General features: G+C 71.7%; 1 protein-coding gene across 5 annotated transcripts in view; it reads right to left on the bottom strand.

Annotated features, from left to right (window-relative positions):
• SLC4A2 (solute carrier family 4 member 2) overlaps positions 1 to 24,506 on the bottom strand; it is a 104,474-nt gene that overhangs the window by 26,698 nt on the left and 53,270 nt on the right. For 3 of the 5 annotated variants that reach the window (XM_084619881.1, XM_084619880.1, XM_084619882.1), the window contains 9 exons: positions 10,687 to 10,832; positions 3,893 to 4,058; positions 3,371 to 3,588; positions 3,091 to 3,212; positions 2,680 to 2,906; positions 1,898 to 2,034; positions 1,344 to 1,524; positions 1,086 to 1,221; positions 395 to 575 (listed from right to left, as the gene is read on the bottom strand). In XM_084619881.1, coding sequence (XP_084476007.1) covers positions 395 to 575; positions 1,086 to 1,221; positions 1,344 to 1,524; positions 1,898 to 2,034; positions 2,680 to 2,906; positions 3,091 to 3,212; positions 3,371 to 3,588; positions 3,893 to 4,058; positions 10,687 to 10,746 — 1,428 coding nt within the window. In that variant the 5' untranslated portion in view covers positions 10,747 to 10,832. Of the gene's footprint in view, positions 1 to 394; positions 576 to 1,085; positions 1,222 to 1,343; positions 1,525 to 1,897; positions 2,035 to 2,679; positions 2,907 to 3,090; positions 3,213 to 3,370; positions 3,589 to 3,892; positions 4,059 to 9,066; positions 9,172 to 10,686; positions 10,833 to 24,506 lie in introns of those variants that run through there. The other 2 variants (XM_084619878.1, XM_084619879.1) reach the window with 2 other exon arrangements.

Here is a 24,506-nt window from a genome sequence, read left to right as displayed (position 1 = left end):
TTCCTTAATAGTAAAGGAACTCCAGTTTGGGGCTGTAACTGCCCTGCTCTAAGCAATTTGTCCTGAATTGACACTCTCAGAAGTGTCCCGCCAAAGGCAGCATCATTACAGGGTGGTTGGGTGGATCAGGAAAGGGGACAAGGGGCTTCAGTGGTGCTCAGCAAGGGGGGGCAATAGCTCTTGGTGGGGGTGAGGCTCAGGAAGGGGGATGAGGGGCCCTGGGGAGGTCAGGAAGGGGGATGGGGGCTCAGGAAGGAGGATGAGGGGCCCCGTGGAGGTCAGGAAGGCGGACAAGGGGCCCTGGGGGGGGTCAGGAAGGCAAAAGAGGGCCCGGGGGGGCCTGGGAGCTCAGGAAGAGGGTACTCGGGCACACAGCACCAAGGCCCCCACTCACCTCCCGCTCCACCTCGACCCTGGCCTCATGTTCAGCAGGGTGGGCGCCGATGAGGGGCTCGGTGACCGTGGGCTCGCTGCCCTCGCCCACGTGGTTGGCGCTGTGGTGATGCACCAGCAGGGAGCCCAGGCTGCCGGCTGAGATGTTGCGGGGGAAGAAATCCTTCTCGTCACTTGGGTGGCTGCAGGACGAAGCCAGGGGAAGGGTCTGCCGCCTGCGCGCGCCAGGGACTCTGGGCCCCGGCCGGCCATTCTCCGGCCGGCCAGCGCGCTGCACGCTGGGACTCGGGGTCTCCCTGGAGCATCCGCTAGCACAGACCTCAGCGGGGGGCCGCCTCCCCCTCCCTTCTGCCTGAGGCCCCTTCAAACCGGCCAGGGCCCTGACGGGCCGCAGGTGTCTGCAGCCTACTCTCAGACTGGGTGCGGGTGGGGCAAAGAACCTGCACCCACCACCCCAGCACAGCCTTGGGCTTCGCCCCAAGTGATGCCCAGGAGCGTAACAGGCACTCGCCAGTGGGACAGTCGGGCGGCCCTGGCACTTGGCTCGAGGCCCCAGGGGGCTGGGTGTGTGCACACGGCTCCCTCCCCCAGGCCCCAGAGACCACGCCAGGCCCCAGCAGGGAGTGAGCAGCCGCATGGCGCTAGCCTGGGGCGATTCCCTCTCCAGGCCCCAGGGCGCGCGGGAAGGTCACCTGTGCTTTAGCAGCAGTGCCCGCAGTATGTTGGCGCGGTCCTCAGCCCGGATCTGGTCTGAGATGATCATCTGCTCCACCACCTGGTGCGCCACCCCCGGCAACGTCTTCTGGTCCAGGTCCAGGAGCACGGCCCCTGGGGGCAGAGCCGAGGGCTAAGCAGAGAGGCCGAGGTGCCACCCCGCTCTACCCATCCGCCCGAGCCGCAGCCAGGCCTGGCCGGGACCTCCCACCCCTGGCTGCACCCCTCCCACCTACCATGGGAGAGGGTCTTGCGCAGCTCCAGCAGGCTGCGGAAGCTCAAGGAGGCCACATGGGGCTTCCCCCAGCGATCGGTCTCCTCCTCCACATCTTCCTCGAACTTGATCCAGCGTGCTGTCTCCTTCCACTGCAGCTCCTGGTTCTTGTCCACCACCAGCTCGTTCAGCTCCACAAAGACCTGCCGGGGCAGAGGTAGGGTCCGTGGGACTCAGGGGGTGGGGCTGGGGTCCCCTTGGACGGCTGCCAGACCCTGTGCCCCTGGTGCCCGTCCCCCAGCCCCTGCCCCCCATGCACGGATCCCAGCCCACAGCCCGGCTCCCACAGTGCCCAGCCCCCAGCCCCTGCCCCCCCATGGGACCCCATCTCCCAGACCCTGCCCCCCCCATGGACCCCAAACCTTTCCCCTTCCCCCCATGGCACTCCATTCCCCAGGCCCACCCCACCCTGCAACCCCATCCCCTGGCCCTCATGGTGCCCATCTCCCCCATGACCCCCATCCCCTGCTCCCTGTGCCCCCCCATCCCCTGCCCCCGTGGCCCCACCCCAGTCACCTCGTGTGGCTGCCGGTCGTGTTTCCTGTGCCGGGCGCTCGGCTCCGCGTGGTCTTTGCTGACGTGCACGACTTGGCCCTTGGCGCTCTTGCGGACCAGGTGCCGTCGGACCCCAGGCACGTCCTCGAACCTGTGGCCTGCGGGGAGACAGGCAGCGGTGCTGAGCCTGGCGCTGGGGGAAGCTGGAGGCATTTCTCCGCCGCCGCTTCTCCTCCTGTTGGCGCAGGCGAGGGAGCCGCTGGTCGCTGCCCGCCGGCGGGAGGGGCATGTGGGATCGCACACCTGCCCCAGCTGTCCGGCTGCCCCAGGCCCAGCTCCTGCAGGGGAATCGCTGCAGAGCTGCCCAGCGGCTGCCCCAGGCCGTGGTGCTGAGGCATCCTGTCTGTGCTGCATGAGTGCAATGTGTGTGTGTGTGTGGAGAGGGGTGTCCAGGGGGGCAGCGAGTTTCCCTGGCCCAGCACAGGGGATCCACCAGGGAGGCTCAGTCAAGCTGTGGGGCCCCCCCATGAAGCCTGGGCCCCCAGGGTACCGGTGACACGCAGCCTGCGGGTGGCTCCCCCTGGCCTGGCTTGGCGAGGAGCTCCACTGATTGTATTCCCATCGCGCCCACGTGGCCACCCCACCCCAGCACCCCTCTGTGCCAGGGGCTGAACACACCCAGTCCAGAGACAGTCCCTGCCCTACACAGCTGGTGCCCCGATGCTGCACCATCCACACAGATCAGCTCGGGGCCATGTCCCCGGCCCACGCCCCTCCTCCCTGGCAGGGCCTGGGGCACTCACTCTTCATGTAGTCCAGGTCGGCCGAGGCCAGGGTCTGGGCCTCCGATTCATCCGTGGGCACCTTCTGGTACTGGGCCTGCTCCACTCCCGTCATGCTGCCAATGCGCCGCCTCTCGTTCAGGTTGTAGCTGCGGTGCCCCAGCTGGGACTTGGCAACGGGGCGGCCTGGGCAGCTGGGCTCGTCTGCACTGGGCCCATCGGGCCCACGGTCCTCCTCGGGCCTGGGGCTGGAACAGACACCTGCCTCAGAGCTGGGGTCCCGGGCTGGGCCCTGCCACCAGCCCCCTGGGGCAGTGTCCAGCCCCACTGCGAGCAGCCGAGGAGCCCTTGAGCCCCAGCGCCCAGATGCCCCACTGTGCCAAGACCCCTGCCGCTCTGCTCCGTGCAGCCGGTCCCCAGATGCTCACTCACCCAGCCCCCTTGGGGTCCGTAACTGCAGCCCCCAACAGCTCCATGGGGGAGCTCGGCAGAGACGTTGGGGTCGTGGGCTCCTCTGGGCGGCGCTCGGCAGCCTCATCCTCCTGCAAGAAGAACTGAGAAGGGACATGGCTTGGGGCACCGGCGGCGACAGCAGGGTCTGGGGGGTCCTGCCCTTGTGGCCCCAGCCCTGGCTGCCAGAGCCTCTCCTCTGGGCCCCCCTCGCTGCTCCAGCTGACCCCTCCCGCTCCCTGCTGGGCCCCCAGCCCTGTACCTGGATCCCCCCGGGCAGGTCCTCGGCCGACCGCTCTGGCTCCGTGTCACAGGTGTCATCCTCATCCTCCTCCGCCTCCTCGATGGTGGGAGTCTCCCCTGGAACGGACGCCCGGCGCCGCTTCTTCTTGCCCTTCTGCCCCCCCTTCTTCCTGCGGGCATCAGGGGGCAGGTGCGTGGAGAGGGGGTGGTGAATGTGGTGGGACGACTGGCGGTGATCTGGGAGGAACAGAAGGCATGGGCATGGGCACCGAGCTGGGGCCAGACCCTGCCTGCCTCCCTGCCTCGCCACACCATGCCCCCGGGCTGCCCCCACCTCCACAGCACCCACATGCCGTCAGCCGCTCGCCCGGCACTAGCGTGGCCCAGGTGCCCCACGGCGCTGCCAGGCCGGAGCATCTCCCCACCGGCACCCAGGAGCCAATGAACCGGCCTGGGGCCGCCCCCACGGGCCGTGTCCTCTGCGCCCTGCCCCTGCGCTGGCCCCGGACCCCCTGCCCTGCCCCTCCCCGCCCTCTCTCACACTCAAAGTCCTCCTCGCTGTAGCTCCGGCCGGCCTCCTCCCCGTTGCGCGGGTGCGAGTCGTGCAGGATCTCCTCGAAGCGCTCCACGCCCAGCGTCTTGTTCAGGTCAGTCTCCTCCTCCTCCACCGCCGCGGGCGAGCTGGGGCCCAGGGCCTCCGCCTCCGGCTGGGGAAACGCAGGGCCGAGAGATGCCCCGGATCAGCGCCACAGCCCCGCCGCGACCGCCCCCGGCCAAGCCCCCACCCCCAGCCGAGCCCCCGCCCCGCAGCCCCCGCCCCTGCCGAGCCCCTGCCCCCTGCCGAGCCCCCACCCCTTGCTGAGGCCCCGCCCCGCTCCCCGCAGCCCCGCCGCGACAGCCCCTGGCTGAGCCCCCGTCCCCGGCCGAGCCCCCGCCCCACAGCCCAGCACCCCGCAGCCCCCACCCCCTGCCGAGCCCCCGCCCTGCAGCCCCTGCACCCTGCTGAGCCCCCGCTCCCCGCAGCCCCCACCCCCTGCCGAGCCCCCGCCCTGCAGCCCCTGCACCCTGCTGAGCCCCCGCTCCCCGCAGCCCCTGCACCCTGCTGAGCCCCCGCTCCCCGCAGCCCCCACCCCCTGCCGAGCCCCCGCCCTGCAGCCCCTGCACCCTGCTGAGCCCCCGCTCCCCGCAGCCCCCACCCCCTGCCGAGCCCCCGCCCCGCAGCCCCTGCACCCTGCTGAGCCCCCGCTCCCCGCAGCCCCCACCCCCTGCCGAGCCCCCGCCCTGCAGCCCCTGCACCCTGCTGAGCCCCCGCTCCCCGCAGCCCGCAGCCCCCACCCCCTGCCGAGCCCCGCCCCGCAGCCCAGCGGCCCCTGCCGAACCCCCGCCCCGCAGCCCAGCGCCCCTCGAACGGCACTGGGGCATTGAGGCCAGCACTGCTGGGCCAGAGCCTGTCCAGCCCAGCGTCCCCTGCAGCAGCCTGGCTGCCCTGCTGAGTCTCCCTTCCAAGTACGCCCCAGCCAGCCCCAGCCCCAGCCCCTGCTCAGGCCCCGAGGGGTCACGGCCCAGTGCCGGCTGCACTGAAGCCAGGCCGGTCACACGCTCCGCACAGCCGGTACCCGAGGTGCCAGGCCCGGCGGACGCTGCCCCACGAGGCAGCCCGGAGAGCCCGCCCTGCCCGGGGGTTTGGAGTCCCTGTGCGGTGGGGGCCCAGAGCGGAGCGGTGACCGGCTCCATCCCAGCCAGGCAGAGATCAGCCTGGCCCGGCGGGGGGGAGGGGATCAGTGCCCCGGGGGGGCCTGACACCCCAGCTCCCCTCTGGACCCCACAATGCAGGGCTGGGCCCTCGTGCCCCGGAGTCCCGGCAGGAGGGACCACAGGTCTCTGCCCTCCGGGGGGACCTGCGGGGCTGGCTGCAGCATTGGTCCCCGCTCAGCCTGCCATACTGGGGCAGCAACCCCCCACCCAGTGATGGAGCCCCACAGGTTTCGTCTCCCCGTCTGCCCACCCCCCGGCGACCAAGCCCTGCATCTCCTTTCCCCTCCTCCCTCGGCGACCGAGCCCCACACGTCTCCTTTCCCCTCCTCCCTCGGCGACCGAGCCCCACACGTCTCGTCTCCCCCTCTGCCCCACACAGCGACCGAGCCCCACGTGTCTCCTCTCCCCTCCTCCCTCGGCGACCGAGCCCCACACGTCTCATCTCCCCCTCTGCCCCACATAGCGACCGAGCCCCACACGTCTCCTCTCCCTTCCTCCCTCGGCGACCGAGCCCCACACGTCTTGTCTCCCCTCCTCCCTCGGCGACCGAGCCCCACATATCTTGTCTCCCCCTTCGCCCCCCCCAGCCACTGAGCCCTACGTCTCCTCTCCCCTCCTCCCTCGGCGACCGAGCCCCACACGTCTCGTCTCCCCTCCTCCCTCGGCGACCGAGCCCCACATATCTTGTCTCCCCCTCCGCCCCCGCAGCCACCGAGCCCTACGTCTCCTCTCCACTCCAGCCCCCCAACCCCCAGTGATGGAGCCCTGCGTCTCATCTCTCCTCCAATCCCCGCAGCGATGGAGCCCTGCGTCTCATTCTCCCCCAATGATGGAGCCCGGCATCTCCTCTCCCCTCCACCCCCCAGCCCAGCTCGTGTGGCTCAGGCTGCCGCGCACCCCCTGCCGGAGGTGGCTGCTCCCCGCACTGCGGCCGGGGGGCCCTGCCCCCTCCTACCTGAGCCATGGGGGGGCCGCCGGGCAGCGTGGGGACAGGGGCTGAGGGGCTGCTGCTGCTCCCTGCGCCCCGCTCCGGCCCCACCAGCCAGGCAGCCGGCGCTGAGCTTTATGGGACTCTGCCGACTCGGGAAGGTCGCGGCCGCAGGAGGGACGGGAGCAGCGGGAGGCGACAGGCGGCTCCTTCCCTCGGTGCCACTCCAAATATTGACGGAGGCTCCCCGCGCCGGGGCCGCCGGCCGCCAGCTCCGGCACACGCCTGAAGGTGCCCTCTGCGCGGGAGCGGCTCTCCCCGGGCTCGCCAAGAGCATCTCCGGGTGAGTCCCACGCCTGCCCCGGGACTCCCCCGCCCCCATGGGGCCGGAGAGGGGCCCCCAGAGCCCCCCACCCCGCTGGGGGCCTGACTGCAGGGCCCCGCTCTCCCCGGCTATGCTGCGCTATGGGTGACCAGGTCCCCTTCTCCCAAGGGTGCTGTGCTGGCAGGGGCAGGCCCCCCTTCACCCAGGGGTGCAGTGGGGGGTCAGGTCCCCCTTCACCCAGGGGTGCAGTGCTGGGGGCAGGTGCCCCCTTCTCCTGAGGTCTGCTCGGTCCCTCGGCATGGGCACTAGCCAAGGGAGGAAACAGCTGTGGGTCCTGGCCCCACCCCTGGCCCTGGAGGGAGCATCTGCCCCGGGACATGGCCCTTCCCAAAGAGGGGTGCAGAGGGGCTGTGGGTGGAAGGCAGTGCCCCCAGCCCACCCGCGCTGCCCCCAGCCCATCGTTGTCCCCACGAGAGCCTGACGTGCAGCCCTCCCGCCTCCCCACCCTGCCGTGACCCCACATTGACCCCTCCCTCCCCGCCATCCCCTCCCCACCCCACCACATCCCCAGACCTCCCTGCCCCACCCCACTGTGACCCCCAACATCCCTATCCCACCCCAGCCATGACCCCTGACCTCCCCCAACCCACCCCCACCACGTCCCCAGACCTCCCTGCCCCACCCCACTGTGACCCCAGACATCCCCCCCACCCCTGCCGTGACCCCTGACCTCTCCCCAACCCACCCCCACCATGTCCCCAGACCTCCCTGCCCCACCCCACTGTGACCCCTGACCTCTCCCCAATGCACCCCTGCTGTGTCCCACAACCTCCCCGTCCCATACCCGCCATGACCCCAGACCTCCCTGCCCGACCCCACTGCGACCCCCAACATCCCTACCCCATCCCCACCATGACCCCCGATCTCTCCCCAACCCACCCCAGCTGTGTCCCCAGAACTCCCTGCCCCACCCCACTGCGACCCCCGACATCTCCGCCCCATCCCCGCCGTGACCCCAACCTCTCCCCAACCTCTCCCCAACCCACCCCACTGTGACCCCAGACATCCCCCCCAACCCCGCCGTGACTCCTGACCTCTCCCCAACCCACCCCCACCACATCCCCAGACCTCCCTGCCCCACCCCACTGTGACCCCTCCTGCCTCCCCACCCTGCCGCCCCACATTCACCCCCCCTCCCTGCCATCCCCACCCCACCCCACCACGTCCCCAGACCTCCCTGCCCCACCCCACTGCGACCCCAGACATCCCTACCCCATCCCCACCATGACACCCGACCTCTCCCCAACCCACCCCTGCTGTGTCCCCAGAACTCCCTGCCCCGCCCCACTGCGACCCCCGACATCTCCACCCCATCCCCGCCGTGACACCAACCTCTCCCCAACCCACCCCACTGTGACCCCAGACATCCCCCCAACCCCCGCCGTGACCCCTGACCTCTCCCCAACCCACCCCCACCGCATCCTCAGACCTCCCTGCCCCACCCCACTTCGACCCCAGACCTCTCCATCCCACCCCCACCGTGACCCCTGACATCCCCACCCCATCCCTGCCGTGACCTCCGACCTCTCCGCATCCCACCCCCGCCGTGACCCCTAACCTCCCTGCCTCACCCCACTGTGACCCCCGATCTCTCCCCATCCAACCCCCGCCGTGACCCGGAACAACCCCTGCTGTCCTGAACCAGCTGCAACACTCAGTGACCCCGTCCCCACCGCAACCCCAACCTCCCCCAGCCCCACTGCCTGCCCCACATCCTCACTGCCCTGCCCACCCTACTGCCTGCCCCACATCTTCACTGCCTAGCCCAGCTCCCAGCCCCACTGCCCTGCCCCACATCCTCACTGCCTAGCCCAGCTCCCAGCCCCACTGCCCTGCCCCACATCCTCACTGTCCAGCCCATCCCACTGCCTGCCCCACATCCTCACTGCCCAGGCCACCCCACTGCCTGCCCCACATCCTTACTGTCCAGCCCAGCCCCCAGCCCCACTGCCTGCTCCCCATCTGGACTACCCAGCCCACCCGACTGCCTGCCCCACATCCTCACTGTCCTGCCCACCCCACTACCTGCCCCATATTACAACTGCCCAGCCCACCCCACTGCCTGCCCCACATCCTCATTGTCCTGCTCCACTTCCTCACTACCCAGCCCAGCTCACTGCTCTTCCCCACATCCTCACTGCCCAGTCCACCCCATTGCCTGCCCCACATCCTCACTCCTCTGCCCACCCTACTGCCTGCCTCACTGCCTCGCCCCACATTCTCACTGCCCAGCCCACCACACTGCCCTGCTCCACATCCTTACTGCCCAGCCCCGCCTGAGCCCCACTATTGTGCCCCACATCCTCCCTTGCTGTCCCACCTCTTCCCATAGCCCCACACCCCAGCTCCTCCACCTTCTCCTCCCTGTCTCACTGCCCCATCCATAAGCCCAGCCAGGCCCTGCCATCGGCTCGCCCAGCCCAGAACAGCCCCCAGCCAGCGTGAAGGGGGCCAGACACGCTCTGTGCTGCTGGCTCTGGCCGGTCTCTGGGGAGGGGAACAGAGGTGTAGGGAGACCCTGTGGGCACAGCCCTGCCCTGGGGCTCCCCCAGCAGCCCCCACAGCACGGTGTGCACCAGGAGCTGCAGGAGGAAGCTGCCAGGCGTGGCAGCTCCTCTCCCGGGCCCAGGGAGCAGGTGCGTCCTACCTGGCAGCCCAGCAGAAAGTCCATGGCAGCAGGACTCGCCCAGAGGCGGCCGGAGGGGCAGGAGGGCGCGCGGCAGGCCCCATCCCGCATCACGTGCCGGCTGTTGCCTCAGCAATGGGGAGCTGGCCCAACGGCCCGGGCCAGGCACCCACTGGCTGGGCTCCCAGGGTGAATCATTAACCCGCTACCTGCAGATGCGCCGAGGCGATAACCCGGCAACCAGCTTCCGTGCGGGGCAGGCGCCGGGGTGGCCGGGCTTGGGCGCAGCGAGCGACAGAGCGACAGAGCCACGAGCCAGAGCGGGGCCCCATCAACGCCGGGGGGGGCTCCAGGCAAACGCTGAACCGAGCCCACCGCCACCCAGGGTGAAACACGGCATGTAACCCCCCGGCACAGCGCCCCAGCCCTGCCACCCTGTCCCCAGCACAGCCCCCCCAGTCCCAGGCCGGGGCTGCCCACCCAGCACAGCCCCCCCCAGTGCCAGGCCGGGGCAGAGTCTGCTCTCAGGGGCCTGTCTGTTCTCAGGGCCGGCTAAAGACACAGGGGTGGGTGTCCCCTGGATGGGCCCAGTCCCCATCTCAGTGAAGCATGAGAACGGCAAATCCAAGCACCCGGATAGGGACACCCAGGAGCCCATGGCCCCAAGGGGGATGGACCTCGCCCCCGCAGGGGGGAGCGGAACAAGGATCCCCACTGGAGAACTCAGGGCTGGGAGCGAGAAGGTGGGGACAAGAGTCGGAGGCTGGAAGGAGTCAGGGCTCCCACCTAGAGTCTGACCAAGGAGGCCGCCCAGACAGACAGAGCCAGACCCGAGGGTTCCCCACAGCCGGGCTGGGCTCGGGGCTGGCCAGGACGGACCCTGCTTCACCCTTCATTGCCCCAGGCTGCCCTAAAGGCCCCCTACGCCAGGCCCCAGCTAACAACTGAACCCAGCTGTGCCCGCGCTGGGAGGGTCCCTCCAGGGGCTGGGCGAGGGGCCCAGATCCCTGCACAGCGGCCAAGTCTCCCTCAGGGGCTGTCTCCGGGGGACTCGCTGCCCGGAGCTCGCGGAGGCATGCGGGGAGCTGCAGGCCCAGAGGGCCAGTCTAGGGGGCAGTGAGACCGCGCGGCTCACCCTGAAAGAGTGGGACCCCCAGGGAGGCTGGCACAGTGAAGAGGCCTCCCAGAGACAGTTCCAAAGCTGGGGGGCGCAGCCCCGAGCCTGTGGGTTCGTGACAGGGACCCTCTCTGGGGCTGATCCTCAGCCCTCCACAGGGCATCGGGTGACCCTGCCAGCAGGGCCAGAGGATACAGGTCCCTGGGCCGAGCTTGCTGGGCCCAGTCACCGGCAAAACACTGGATGGCAGCTGCTCACATGGGGGCAGCCCCGAGCGTCCCAGCACCGCTCCAGGACCCCGAGGCTCTGCACATGGGTCCCACAGTTCAGCCGCCGGCTCTGCCCTCTGGTCCCGGGCAGCTCCAGGAGCTCCAGGCTTTGCACGTGGACCCCACAGCTCGGCCGCTGGCTCTGCCCTCTAGTCCCGGGGCAGCTCCAGGCTTTGCACTTGGGCCCCACGGCTTGGCCACTGCCTCTGCCCAGTGGTCCCGGGGTAGATCCAGCCGTCCACACCTCCTACTTACGCTCTCGAAGGCAGAGGAGACGATGTGGTGAATCCCGGAGGAAACCTGGGAGCGGCTCATGGCGCAGGCCGAGTAGCTGGTGCCTGGCCCCGTTAACCTTTCTCTTTCTCACTCGGGCTCAGAAGGCGATGGCGGGGCAGCATCACCTGGGCAGGGGAAGAGCAGAGGAGGGGCCTGGGTCACATACAGCCATGCCAGTCAGGGCCTTGGCCTGGCTTCCCCCTCCCCGCAGCTCCAGCCCCAGCTCTGAAGAGGGGGCTTCCGGGAGCCACACTCACAACCCAGAGGATCCCAGACATCCCCACCGCCCTGGGCCCCACCCCAGAGGAGGCCGCACTCTGGGCGCATGCGGATGGGACCCCATGTGCTGTGGCTCCCCCTCACTCTCCCCCACGGAGGGACAGCCGTGCTGTGTGGGGCAAGGTCTCTGGCCCCACGGCTGCGCTCCCAGGCAGGGGGAGAGGTGGGCACTGGCCAGGCCGGGCGGCAGGAGGGCAGAGGCAGTGAGCAAAGGAAAACAGAGGGACTGGCTGCGCGCAGGGTGGAGGCTCCAGCCAGGTTTGTCTTGGCCCCAAGGCCCTGAAAGACAGAGCAGGCGCCAAGAGAAACGCAGCAGGGCAGCGAGTGGGAGCGGGGTCCCCAGCCAGCGCACGCCGGTGTAGCCGTGGGGGCAGGCTGGGGCACAGGCTCAATTTGCACTGCAAGCCGGGAGCCCCCAGCCTGAGACAGAGCAACCCCTGTGCCCACCCCACCTGAGCCCTGCCCCACAGCCTGCAGCTGCCAACTTCGGCAGAGGGAAGAAAGTGGGGCAGGGGGGTAGGAGTGGGGTGGCGGGGGCAGGAGAATGAGGGGGCCTGGAGGGGAAGGAGGCAGGAGGGGGAGGGAGCAGGGGTCCGGAGCTGCTCTCCCTGCTGCCAGGATCCGACGCACTTGGGGCATCTCCAGGCCCTGCGTGGAGCAGAGGCCGAGGGGGGCCCGAGACCCAGGGGTTTCTGCCTCCGACCTGTGCTGAGGGGCCTGGCTCACAGCGCAGGCCGGGCCGGAGGGCAGGCAGCTGGCCCGAGCTGCAGGGATGCCCGTGGTGCTCACAGCCCTGGGCCACGTGGCCGGAGGCCTCGCAACCCCTAGGTCCCAGCCCAGGGCCCAGCTGCAAGCTGAGGAGCCACTGGCAACACGACAGCTTCACTAAGGGGCAAATCACAGGCCAGAGTGAGCCGCCCCCCAGCTCGGAGCCATGGGCACAGCCCTCCCAGCCCCCGGGGCCATGGGCACAGCCCCCCCTCCAGCTCCCAGGGCCCTGGGCACAGCCCCCCCCAGCTCCCGGGGCCATGTGCACAGCCCTCCCAGCCCCTGGGGCTATGGGCACAGCCCCCCCTCCAGCTCCCAGGGCCATGGGCACAGCCCTCCCAGCCCCTGGGGCTATGGGCACAGCCCCCCCTCCAGCTCCCAGGGCCATGGGCACAGCCCTCTCAGCCCCTGGGGCCATGGGCACAGCCCCCCCCAGCTCCCGGGGCCATGGGCACAGCCCCCTGCAGCCCCCGGGGCCCTGGGCACAGCACCCCCAGCCCCCAGGGCCATGGGCACAGCCCCCCCCCAGCTCCCGGGGCCATGGGCACAGCCCCCTGCAGCCCCCGGGGCCATGGGCACAGCCCCCTGCAGCTCCCGGGGCCCTGGGCACAGCCCTCTCAGCCCCTGGGGCCATGGGCACAGCCCCCTGCAGCCCCCGGGGCCATGGGCACAGCACCCCCAGCCCCCAGGGCCCTGGGCACAGCACCCCCCCAGCTCCCGGGGCCATGGGCACAGCACCCCCAGCCCCCAGGGCCCTGGGCACAGCCCTCCCCAGCTCCCGGGGCCATGGGCACAGCCCCCTGCAGCCCCCGGGGCCATGGGCACAGCCCCCTGCAGCTCCCGGGGCCCTGGGCACAGCCCTCTCAGCCCCTGGGGCCATGGGCACAGCCCCCTGCAGCCCCCGGGGCCATGGGCACAGCACCCCCAGCCCCCAGGGCCCTGGGCACAGCACCCCCCCAGCCCCCAGGGCCATGGGCACAGCCCCTCCCAGCTCCCGGGGCCATGGGCACAGCCCTCCCCAGCCCCCAGGGCCATGGGCACAGCCCCCTGCAGCCCCCGGGGCCCTGGGCACAGCACCCCCAGCCCCCGGGGCCATGGGCACAGCCCTCCCCAGCCCCCGGGGCCATGGGCACAGCCCTCCCCAGCCCCCGGGGCCATGGGCACAGCCCCCTGCAGCCCCCGGGGCCCTGGGCACAGCCCCCTGCAGCCCCCGGGGCCATGGGCACAGCCCCCCCCAGCCCCCGGGGCCCTGGGCACAGCACCCCCAGCCCCCGGGGCCCTGGGCACAGCCCCCCGCAGCCCCCGGGGCCCTGGGCACAGCCCCCTGCAGCCCCCAGGGCCATGGGCACAGCACCCCCCAGCCCCCAGGGCCATGGGCACAGCCCCCCCAGCCCCCAGGGCCCTGGGCACAGCCCCCCCCAGCCCCCGGAGCCATGGGCACAGCCCCCCCCAGCCCCCAGGGCCATGGGCACAGCCCCCTGCAGCCCCCGGGGCCCTGGGCACAGCACCCCCAGCCCCCGGGACCCTGGGCACAGCCCCCCCCAGCCCCCGGGGCCCTGGGCACAGCCCCCCCCAGCTCCCGGGGCCCTGGGCACAGCCCCCCCAGCCCCCGGGGCCCTGGGCACAGCCCCCTGCAGCCCCCGGGGCCATGGGCACAGTCCCCCCCCAGCTCCCGGGGCCCTGGGCACAGCCCTCTCAGCCCCTGGGGCCATGGGCACAGCCCCCCCAGCCCCGCGCTGTGCTACAGGCCCCTGCGACTGCCCCGCTGTGAGCTACATGTAGCAGTAGGATTTTATGTTTGTATTTTATATAATTTAGAATGGATGATTTAACTGGGATGATTTAACTGGGGATCGGCCCTGCTTCGAGCAGGGGTTGGACTAGTCGACCTCCTGGGGTCCCTGCCCGCCCTGCTATTCTGTGATTCTAAGAATAATAATGTAGCATTAATTAAACGTATTGCTGTATGATTTAACCATATCCTGGCAGCCACCCTATTTGAATACCAGAAAGGAGCGGCCTAAGGGGCCACTGGCAAAAACGCATCAGGCAGGCGGCCTGTGTCTGAACTGACGTTAAGGCAGGAACAGACCAGAACAGTCCTTGTGGCTGATGACAGCCACCTTTTGTTTTAGGAGAAGTTTTCATTGCAGTATTCGCTATAAGGTCTTGCTTCTTATCTGCATTGCAAACGAAGTTGTGTACGGGTCTTTTGTAATCCCTTTAGTAACCATATCACCCTTTCTAAAATGTTATCCTGTTTGAAATTCTCTGCAAAATTGTTTGGTATAAGTAAAGGATGTGTGCATGGTTAAGGAGTGTGAAAGCCATCACAAACGTCGGGATGGTCAAGAAGAAGTGAGAGACTTGGAGAAACAATCAGAAAACATCCATTGTATCTGAAGCGAAACAAGTTAGCAGCATAAACAACCTCAGAGGTGAGGCAAACACCACCAAAGATGAGACAACAAAGAAGAGAGAAAAGCGGAAACCCCCAAGATTAACCCCATTTAAGGACTAACGATTACAGAATGACATTGCAAAATCCACAGACTCAAATGGGAACTTACAAGCGTAAAGCTGGGGTGCTTTGCCATGAGACTCTGGGTTCAGTCCTGTAAAGCCTCGGATCGTGACTGGTGACTATAGGACCATCTGCAGGACACATGTGTGTGTGTGTGTGTGTGACTGAATGCGTGTGCTATCGTATTTTCAATAAACGCGGTGTATTGCCTTTTCCCCTGAAAAAGATCCCGTGTGTTTCTTATGACCATAACATACAGGCCCCTGCAACGCCCCCAGCCCGTGTCACAGGCCCTGCAATGCCCCCGCCCCGTCCCACAGGCCCCTGCGACGCCCCCGCCCCGTGTCACAGGCCCCGCAACGCCCCCACCCCGTGTCACAGGCCCCTACGACGCCCCCACCCCATGCCACAGGGCCCTGCGACACCCCCGCCCCGTCCCACAGGCCCCTACGACGCCCCTGCCCCGTCCCACAGGGCCCTGCGACGCCCCCGCCCCGTCCCACAGGCCCTTGCGACACCCCCGCCCCATGCAACAGGCCCCAGCGGTGCCCCCGCCGCGTCCCACAGGCCCCGCCACGGCCCCCTCCCCGTCCCACAGGCCCCTGCGACGCCCCCGCCCCGTCCCACAGGGCCCTGCGACGCCCCCGCCCCGTCCCACAGGCCCTTGCGACACCCCCGCCCCATGCAACAGGCCCCAGCGGTGCCCCCGCCCCGTCCCACAGGCCCTGCAATGCCCCCGCCCCGTCCCACAGGCCCCTGCGACGCCCCCGCCCCGTGTCACAGGCCCCGCAACGCCCCCGCCCCGTGTCACAGGCCCCTACGACGCCCCCACCCCATGCCACAGGGCCCTGCGACACCCCCGCCCCGTCCCACAGGCCCCTACGACGCCCTTAGCCCGTGTCACAGGCCCCCGCGACGCCCCCGCCCCGTCCCACAGGCCCCTGCGACGCCCCCACCCCATCCCACAGGGCCCCGCGACGCCCCCGCCCCGTCCCACAGGCCCTTGCGACACCCCCGCCCCATGCAACAGGCCCCAGCGGTGCCCCCGCCGCGTCCCACAGGCCCCGCCACGGCCCCCTCCCCGTGCCACAGGCCCCGCGACACCCCCGCCCCGTCCCACAGGCCCCTACGACGCCCCCGCCCCGTCCCACAGGGCCCTGCGACGCCCCCGCCCCGTCCCACAGGCCCCTACGACGCCCCTGCCCCGTCCCACAGGGCCCTGCGACGCCCCCGCCCCGTCCCACAGGCCCTTGCGACACCCCCGCCCCGTCCCACAGGCCCCTACGACGCCCCCACCCCGTCCCACAGGGCCCTGCGACGCCCCCACCCCGTCCCACAGGCCCCTACGACGCCCCTGCCCCGTCCCACAGGGCCCTGCGACGCCCCCGCCCCGTCCCACAGGCCCTTGCGACACCCCCGCCCCGTCCCACAGGGCCCTACGACGCCCCTGCCCCGTCCCACAGGCCCCGCGACACCCCCGCCACGTCCCACAGGCCCCTACGACGCCCCCGCCCCGTCCCACAGGGCCCTGCGACGCCCCCGCCCCGTGTCACAGGCCCCGCGACGCCCCCGCCCCGTGTCACAGGCCCCGCGACGCCCCCACCCCATGCCACAGGGCCCTGTGACACCCCCGCCCCGTCCCACAGGCCCCTACGACGCCCCTGCCCCGTCCCACAGGGCCGTGCGACGCCCCCGCCCCGTCCCACAGGCCCTTGCGACACCCCCGCCCCATGCAACAGGCCCCAGCGGTGCCCCCGCCGCGTACCACAGGCCCCTACGACGCCCCCGCCCCGTCCCACAGGGCCCTGCGACGCCCCCGCCCCGTCCCACAGGGCCCCGCGACGCCCCCGCCCCATGCCACAGGCCCCGCGACACCCCCGCCACGTCCCACAGGCCCCTGCAACGCCCTCAGCCCGTGTCACAGGCCCCACAACGCCCCCGCCCCGTGTCACAGGCCCCTACGACGCCCCCACCCCATGCCACAGGGCCCTGCGACACCCCCGCCCCGTCCCACAGGCCCCTACGACGCCCCTGCCCCGTCCCACAGGCCCTTGCGACACCCCCGCCCCGTCCCACAGGGCCCTGCGACGCCCCCGCCCCGTCCCACAGGCCCCGCGACGCCCCCGCCCCATGCAACAGGCCCCAGCGGTGCCCCCGCCCCGTCCCACAGGCCCCTACGACGCCCCTGCCCCGTCCCACAGGCCCCGCGACGCCCCCGCCCCGTCCCACAGGCCCCGCGACGCCCCCGCCCCATGCCACAGGCCCCGCGACGCCCCCGCCCCATCCCACAGGGCCCTGCGACGCCCCCGCCCCGTCCCACAGGCCCCGCGACGCCCCCGCCCCGTGCCACAGGCCCCGCGACACCCCCGCCCCATCCCACAGGGCCCTGCGACGCCCCCGCCCCATCCCACAGGCCCCGCGACGCCCCCGCCCCATCCCACAGGGCCCTGCGACGCCCCCGCCCCATCCCACAGGGCCCTGCGACGCCCCCACCCCATCCCACAGGCCCCGCGACGCCCCCGCCCCATGCCACAGGCCCCGCGACGCCCCCGCCCCGTCCCACAGGCCCCGCGACGCCCCCAGCCCGTGTCACAGGCCCCGCGACGCCCCCGCCCCGTCCCACAGGCCCCCGCGACGCCCCCGCCCCGTCCCACAGGCCCCGCGACGCCCCCGCCCCATGCCACAGGCCCCGCGACGCCCCCGCCCCGTCCCACAGGGCCCCGCGACGCCCTCGCCCCGTCCCACAGGGCCCTGCGACGCCCCCGCCCCGTCCCACAGGCCCCGCGACGCCCCCAGCCCATGTCACAGGCCCCCGCGACGCCCCCTCCCCGTGTCACAGGCCCCGCGACGCCCCCGCCCCGTCCCACAGGCCCCCGCGACGCCCCCGCCCCGTCCCACAGGGCCCTGCGACGCCCCCGCCCCGTCCCACAGACCCCGCGACGCCCCCGCCCCATGCCACAGGCCCCGCGACGCCCCCGCCCCGTCCCACAGGCCCCCGCGACGCCCCCGCCCCGTCCCACAGGGCCCTGCGACGCCCCCGCCCCGTCCCACAGGCCCCGCGACGCCCCCGCCCCATGCCACAGGCCCCCGCGACGCCCCCGCCCCATGCCACAGGCCCCGCGACGCCCCCGCCCCGTCCCACAGGCCCCGCGACGCCCCCGCCCCGTCCCACAGGGCCCTGCGACGCCCCCGCCCCGTCCCACAGGCCCCGCGACGCCCCCAGCCCGTGTCACAGGCCCCCGCGACGCCCCCTCCCCGTGTCACAGGCCCCGCGACGCCCCCGCCCCGTCCCACAGGCCCCCGCGACGCCCCCGCCCCGTCCCACAGGCCCCGCGACGCCCCCGCCCCGTCCCACAGGCCCCCGCGACGCCCCCGCCCCGTCCCACAGGGCCCTGCGACGCCCCCGCCCCGTCCCACAGGCCCCGCGACGCCCCCGCCCCATGCCACAGGCCCCCGCGACGCCCCCGCCCCATGCCACAGGCCCCGCGACGCCCCCGCCCCGTCCCACAGGCCCCCGCGACGCCCCCGCCCCGTCCCACAGGGCCCTGCGACGCCCCCGCCCCGTCCCACAGGCCCCGCGACGCCCCCGCCCCATGCCACAGGCCCCCGCGACGCCCCCGCCCCATGCCACAGGCCCCGCGACGCCCCCGCCCCGTCCCACAGGCCCCGCGACGCCCCCGCCCCGTCCCACAGGGCCCTGCGACGCCCCCGCCCCGTCCCACAGGCCCCGCGACGCCCCCAGCCCGTGTCACAGGCCCCCGCGACGCCCCCTCCCCGTGTCACAGGCCCCGCGACGCCCCCGCCCCGTCCCACAGGGCCCCGCGACGCCCTCGCCCCGTCCCACAGGCCCCGCGACGCCCCCGCCCCGTCCCACTGGCCCCGCGACGCCCCCGCCCCGTCCCACAGGGCCCTGCGACGCCCCCGCCCCGTCCCACAGGGCCCCGCGACGCCCCCGCCCCATCCCACAGGCCCCGCGACGCCCCCGCCCCGTCCCACAGGCCCCGCGACGCCCCTGCCCCGTCCCACAGGGCCCTGCAACACCCCCGCCCCGTCCCACTGGCCCTTGCGACACCCCCGCCCCATCCCACAGGGCCCTGCGACGCCCCCGCCCCGTCCCACTGGCCCCGCCACGGCCCCCTCCCCGTGCCACAGGCCCCTGCGACGCCCCCCCGCGTGCCACAGGCCCCGCGACGCCCCCGCCACGTGCCACAGGCCCCTGCGATGCCCCCGCTGATCCCCGTGTCCAGCTGTCACCAGTACCCAGCTCTGCCAATCCCCGTGCCCTACCGCCACCGGTACCCAGCTGTGCCAATAGCCATCACCAGTACCCAGCTTCGCTGATCCCCGCGTCCAGCTACCACCGGTACCCAGCTCTGCCGATCCCTGCACCCAGCTGCCGCTGGCTCTGCGACCGGACTGTCCCATCTGCCTGGTGTAACACGCTCCCCAGGATTTATTGTTCCATGAGGTGCAGACACGTGACTGGCAGGAGCTGAGGAGGAAGGTGGCGACTGATGACTGGCCCTCACATGGGTTACTCACCCAGCCCTCGTCATGGGAGTCCTCCCCTGGGCCTGGGCCTGGTGGCACTGACTGCCAAGGGCCTTCCCCCCCCTGCCGCCCAGCCGGCATCAGCTCTTGCCCTGCATGGGGCGCAGGAGAGGGGATGGTGCAGGGCTCATGCTGGGCCCTTTCCTGGTCACACCTCAGCAGCAGCCGCCCAGGGCTGCTGGGTGCCTCCAGCGGTGCTGCCCAGGGGGCTGGATGAGGCCTCTGCTGGGGCTGGGCTGAGCACACCCAGGGGAAGCCCTGGACGTGCTCCCCAAGCCACACTCAGCGAAAGTGCCCAGCACTCCTCAGGAGGCCCATGACGCCTGCCCAGGCCCAGCCTCTGCCCTCCCCACAAGACCCCGGAGGAACTGGGTACTGCCTGTGGGGCCCATAGCCCCACCCCATGGAAGTCTCGGAGCAGGCTCGGGCACATTCCGGGGAGCCCAGCACCAGCACTCAGCGGGGCACGGAGGGCGCTGCGTGGCCAGGCTCCCAGACCTGCTGCCGGTCCCTGGGTACTTGGGAATGCACCTGCCCTTTCCACGCACCTGCTGAGCTGGGGTGCCAAGGGCAGCTCCCCCGAAGGACAGGCAGGCACTGGGCACAAGGGCTGGCGGGTGGAGAGAGCACCCTGGCCTCTGACAATGGCACCATGAGAAGCAACCGCCCAGACGCACGGAGCCAGCTCAGCCGGGACCCTTCCCCGGACAGCTCTGCCCTTCCTTGCCTGATTGCATCGCCCCTGCCAGCTGCAGCCTCTGCCACTGCCCGGCTGTCCCCGGCTCCCCTTCGCTCAGACCTGAGCTGGCACTAGGATGAGCTCCCAGGCCCAACCAAGAGTCAGCCACTTACTGATGGCCCTCTGGGAATGGCCCACCCCAAATGCGGGGCACGTAGCCATTGGGACAGGTTTCCTCGCCCCACACTCCTGTTCGGAGCCCTCTGCGGGGAGCTGGGCCAGGCAGTGAGTTGGAGGTCCCTCGTTCAAACCTGAGCTCCTGCCTGCTGTACTGTCCCAACCCCCTCGCCCCCCGCCCCCCTGGGAAGGAGCTAAGCTCTGCCCTCCCCAGAAGTGGCTGCATGTTTATCTGCATGCCCCATCTGAGGAGTCCCCAGGTTGGGAGCTAGGTTGAGCTGTCAGGCCCCATGGCTGGGGGCTGGGTTGAGGGATGGGTTGGGTTGTCAGGCTCAGTGCTGGTGGCTGGGGTGGGCTGTCAGGCCCCATGGCTGGAGGAGTCAGAGGTGCTGGGGGAGGGAGAAGCAGGATCCTTGGGAAGAAGCGGCTGGGCACCTGAGTCACTGTTTCCAGGGCCAGGGTTTTTCCAGGGCTGGCTGGGTGAGGCGGGGACACGGGGCTGCCCAAGGAGACGCTGGCTGGGCAGCTGGCAGTGCAGCCCCTAGGCCCCGGAACAGTCCCTGCCCCACACGTCTCCATGCTGTGGTGCAGGCCAGAGGGGCAGGGTCGGGGAGATCCCACCTGGGACCAGCAGGGCTCTGAGCCCCTGGCAGCACCACCAGGCCCAGACAGGGCGAGTCAGAGCCCTGCCTGCGATGGGCTGGGGCGGGAGTAGCTGGGAGCCCTGCCCGCACCCAGCACTCCTGCCGTGCTCCTCACAGCGCCTCCTGCTGGGACTGGAGCAGGGGCTGAAATCGGAGCGCCTCCCCGCAGCCAGCTGGAGGGCGGAGGCAGCTCTCTCCTGACCCACAGCAGGGCTGGGGGGTGGTTCCCCTGTGGGATGGTAGGAGAGCTGAGCTCCGCTCCTCCCGATGGGATCAGGGAGCCTGGCAGTACCGCACCAGCCTCGTGCCAGCATGAGCCGGTGCCAAGGTTTCCGCAGCACTCGTCCAGACGAGATTACCCAGAGGGGCAGGCGAGGGAGGGGAGTTGCCAACCCAGAGCCCCCTCCCCTGCAGGGCCCCCTGTGCCTGCCCGGGCCGTGCCCCCGGACAGGCCCCCAGCCAGAGCCTCCCGCAGAGCCGCTGCCAAGGAAGTGGGGAGGGAGCGGGGAGAGGGAGAGACAGTGCCTGCCCGAACAAATGCCTGTCCCACCCCTGCCCCTCGAGTCCTTCCTGGGGGGCAGGGAGAGGGAGCCGCTTTGTGCAGCATTTCTCTGGCAGGCATCGTGCCAGCAGGGCTCCGCGCCCCGGCCCCACACGCACAGGGCCCATCCGTCCCTTCCCCAGCCAGCGCCTGCCCCCACCCCCCCCGCGCCCTGGCTGGGCTGGGGCTGGAGTGGCCGTGAGCCCCCCCCACAGCCAGCACCCTGACCTGCCCCCCCCAGCGCCCTGGCTAGGATGGGGCTGGAGTGACCGTGAGCCCCCCCCACAGCCAGCACCCTGCCCTGCCCCCACCAGCGCCCTGGCTAGGATGGGGCTGGAGTGACCGTGAGCCCCCCCCCACAGCCAGCACCCTGCCCTGCCCCCCCCAGCGCCCTGGCTAGGATGGGGCTGGAGTGACCGTGAGCCCCCCCCCACAGCCAGCACCCTGCCCTGCCCCCCCCAGCGCCCTGGCTGGGATGGGGCTGGAGTGGCCGTGAGCCCCCCCCCACAGCCAGCACCCTGCCCTGCCCCCCCAGCACCCTGGCTGGGATGGGGCTGGAGTGGCCGTGAGCCCCCCCCCACAGCCAGCACCCTGCCCTGCCCCCCCAGCACCCTGGCTGGGATGGGGCTGGAGTGGCCGTGAGCCCCCCCCACAGCCAGCACCCTGCCCTGCCCCCCCCAGCGCCCTGGCTAGGATGGGGCTGGAGTGACCGTGAGCCCCCCCCACAGCCAGCACCCTGCCCTGCCCCCCCCAGCACCCTGGCTGGGCTGGGGCTGGAGTGACCGTGAGCCCCCCCCCACAGCCAGCACCCTGACCTGCCCCCCCCAGCGCCCTGGCTAGGATGGGGCTGGAGTGACCGTGAGCCCCCCCCACAGCCAGCACCCTGCCCCCCCCCCAGCGCCCTGGCTGGGCTGGGGCTGGAGTGGCCATGAGCCCCCCCCCACAGCCAGCACCCTGCCCTGCCCCCCCCAGCACCCTGGCTAGGATGGGGCTGGAGTGACCGTGAGCCCCCCCCCACAGCCAGCACCCTGACCTGCCCCCCCCAGCGCCCTGGCTGGGCTGGGGCTGGAGTGACCGTGAGCCCCCCCCACAGCCAGCACCCTGCCCTGCCCCCCCCAGCGCCCTGGCTAGGATGGGGCTGGAGTGGCCGTGAGCCCCCCCCACAGCCAGCACCCTGCCCCCCCCCAGCGCCCTGGCTAGGATGGGGCTGGAGTGACCGTGAGCCCCCCCCACAGCCAGCACCCTGCCCCCCCCCCAGCGCCCTGGCTAGGATGGGGCTGGAGTGACCGTGAGCCCCCCCCACAGCCAGCACCCTGCCCTGCCCCCACCAGCGCCCTGGCTAGGATGGGGCTGGAGTGACCGTGAGCCCCCCCCCACAGCCAGCACCCTGCCCTGCCCCCCCCAGCGCCCTGGCTAGGATGGGGCTGGAGTGACCGTGAGCCCCCCCCCACAGCCAGCACCCTGCCCTGCCCCCCCCAGCGCCCTGGCTAGGATGGGGCTGGAGTGACCGTGAGCCCCCCCCACAGCCAGCACCCTGACCTGCCCCCCCCAGCGCCCTGGCTAGGATGGGGCTGGAGTGACCGTGAGCCCCCCCCACAGCCAGCACCCTGCCCCCCCCCAGCGCCCTGGCTAGGATGGGGCTGGAGTTGCTGGGAGCCCCCCCCACAGCCAGCACCCTGCCCCCCCCCAGCGCCCTGGCTAGGATGGGGCTGGAGTTGCTGGGAGCCCCCCCCACAGCCAGCACCCTGCCCCCCCCCAGCGCCCTGGCTAGGATGGGGCTGGAGTGGCCGTGAGCCCCCCCCACAGCCAGCACCCTGCCCTGCCCCCCCCAGCACCCTGGCTAGGATGGGGCTGGAGTGACCGTGAGCCCCCCCCACAGCCAGCGCCTGCCCCCCCCCCAGCGCCCTGGCTAGGATGGGGCTGGAGTGGCCGTGAGCCCCCCCCACAGCCAGCACCCTGCCCCCCCCCAGCGCCCTGGCTGGGACAGGGCTGGAGTTGCTGGGAGCCCCCCCCACAGCCAGCGCCTGCCCCGCCACTCCCGCCCCCCGTCCCCTGCACACAGCTGGAACGGGGCTGGAGTTGCCAGGATCCCCCACAGCCAGCACCTGCCCTGCAACGCAGAAGGGAGAAACCAGCAGCCCTCTGAGATGGAGCCGTCTCTCCCCTGCAGCCCTCGCTGGCTCTCGGTGGGGATGGCACTTCCCCCATCCTGCCCCTCAGTCCCGCCGGGGCAGCCTTGCCGGCCACACTCCTTTGCTGGCCTCAGGTTAGTGCCTCCTGCCAGGGCCCACACATGTGCCGGGGGCAGGCACCAATCCCGGGAGGGGATCCCACTGAGGCCGCATCAGGACCCCCATTTGGGCCCACAGCCCTGCCTCCCTCCTGACATGCCTGTCGCTTCACTGACCAGCCCTGCGCCCGGGAGAACCGGCTCCGACCCTGCCCGCTCCGGACACACCTCCCGAGCACGCGAGGCCACAGCTGGCCGAGCCTCCTCTTGGGGCAGCTGCTCTGCCTCTGCTCCAGCTCCTGCCAGTGCCCGGCTCAGCTCTGATTACGGGCGATTCATGGAGCCAGAACTTCCACATTCCTGCGGAGCCAGGGCAGATTAGGCTGACCTGCCTCACGGCTTTCCCACCGCAGCTGCCCCCGCCCGCGGGGCTGTCCAAAGGAGACACCCCAGCTCCCGCAGCTCAACAGGACTGGGTGGTCCCCGAGGCACAAACCCACCTGCCCCAGCACGGTGCCAGCCGCAGCCACGCGGTGCTGCGCGGTCAGGAGGCTGCCCAGAGAGTCCAGCTTCCAGTGGGTCTGCCGGGCGGGGAGCCGGGAGCTCAGAGCTGCGTGCTGCCCGTGGTTCTCCGAGGGCTCGCCCGGCTCCGTGCCGAGCAGCCTGCAGAGTCAGGTGCCGAGGGCCTGCTTGGTGGAGGCTCGGACCCACATCGGGGCTCAGCTCCTCCGCCAGGCCAGTCGTTCGCGGTAGGTGCTGGGCGTAAAACCACCACACGAGAGTCACTGGCCCCCGTGCCTGCCCTCCGGCTCTGGTCGCTGCAGCCCAGCTTGGGGGCTCTCTCCAGACAGCATCCCAGAGGCAGCCCCCTCCCCAGGCCTCAGGCCACACCGAGGGTGGAAACCGGGGCTGGGGGGAGCAGTAGGCCCCAGGCAGGAGCTGGGGTTCAGCTCATGTCTCCCCTGGAGTGAGCTGGCTGGGCTCCACCTCATGGCCGGGCAGCCCAGCATGAGGCCCTGGGCTGGAGCCAGGCCCCTGGCCAGGGATGTGGGGCCGCAGCACAGGGCAGCAACTTAGCTGAAGGCCTGGCCTTGCATGCCAGCCCCCCCAGCCACACTACAGGCACCTCCCTGCCAGACCCCCAGCCTGCCCCACGGCATGTGGGCACCACAGCCTCCCCTGCCAGACCCATCTGCGGTCCTGCATCACCGTCCGCCACACAAGATCTCGGCCCAGCCCCTGCAGCTCCTCTGGGCCTGAGCCCACGCTGTCCCCTCCCCAGCCCAGCCCCACTCCCACGGACGTCCCAGCAGCTCGCGGAAAAGGGCAGAAGCTTGGCAAGGCCCAGCTGGGGCAGCACACTCCCTCGGCCTGCGAGGGGATACCCCCTGTACCCCGTGTGCTCT

The sequence above is a fragment of the Lepidochelys olivacea genome (assembly GCF_965140295.1).
Source record: "Lepidochelys olivacea isolate rLepOli2 genome assembly, chromosome: 2".
Classification (NCBI taxonomy): Eukaryota; Metazoa; Chordata; order Testudines; family Cheloniidae; genus Lepidochelys; species Lepidochelys olivacea.
Note: the sequence above shows the minus strand (reverse complement) of the source record. Positions and strands in the feature narration are given on the sequence as shown.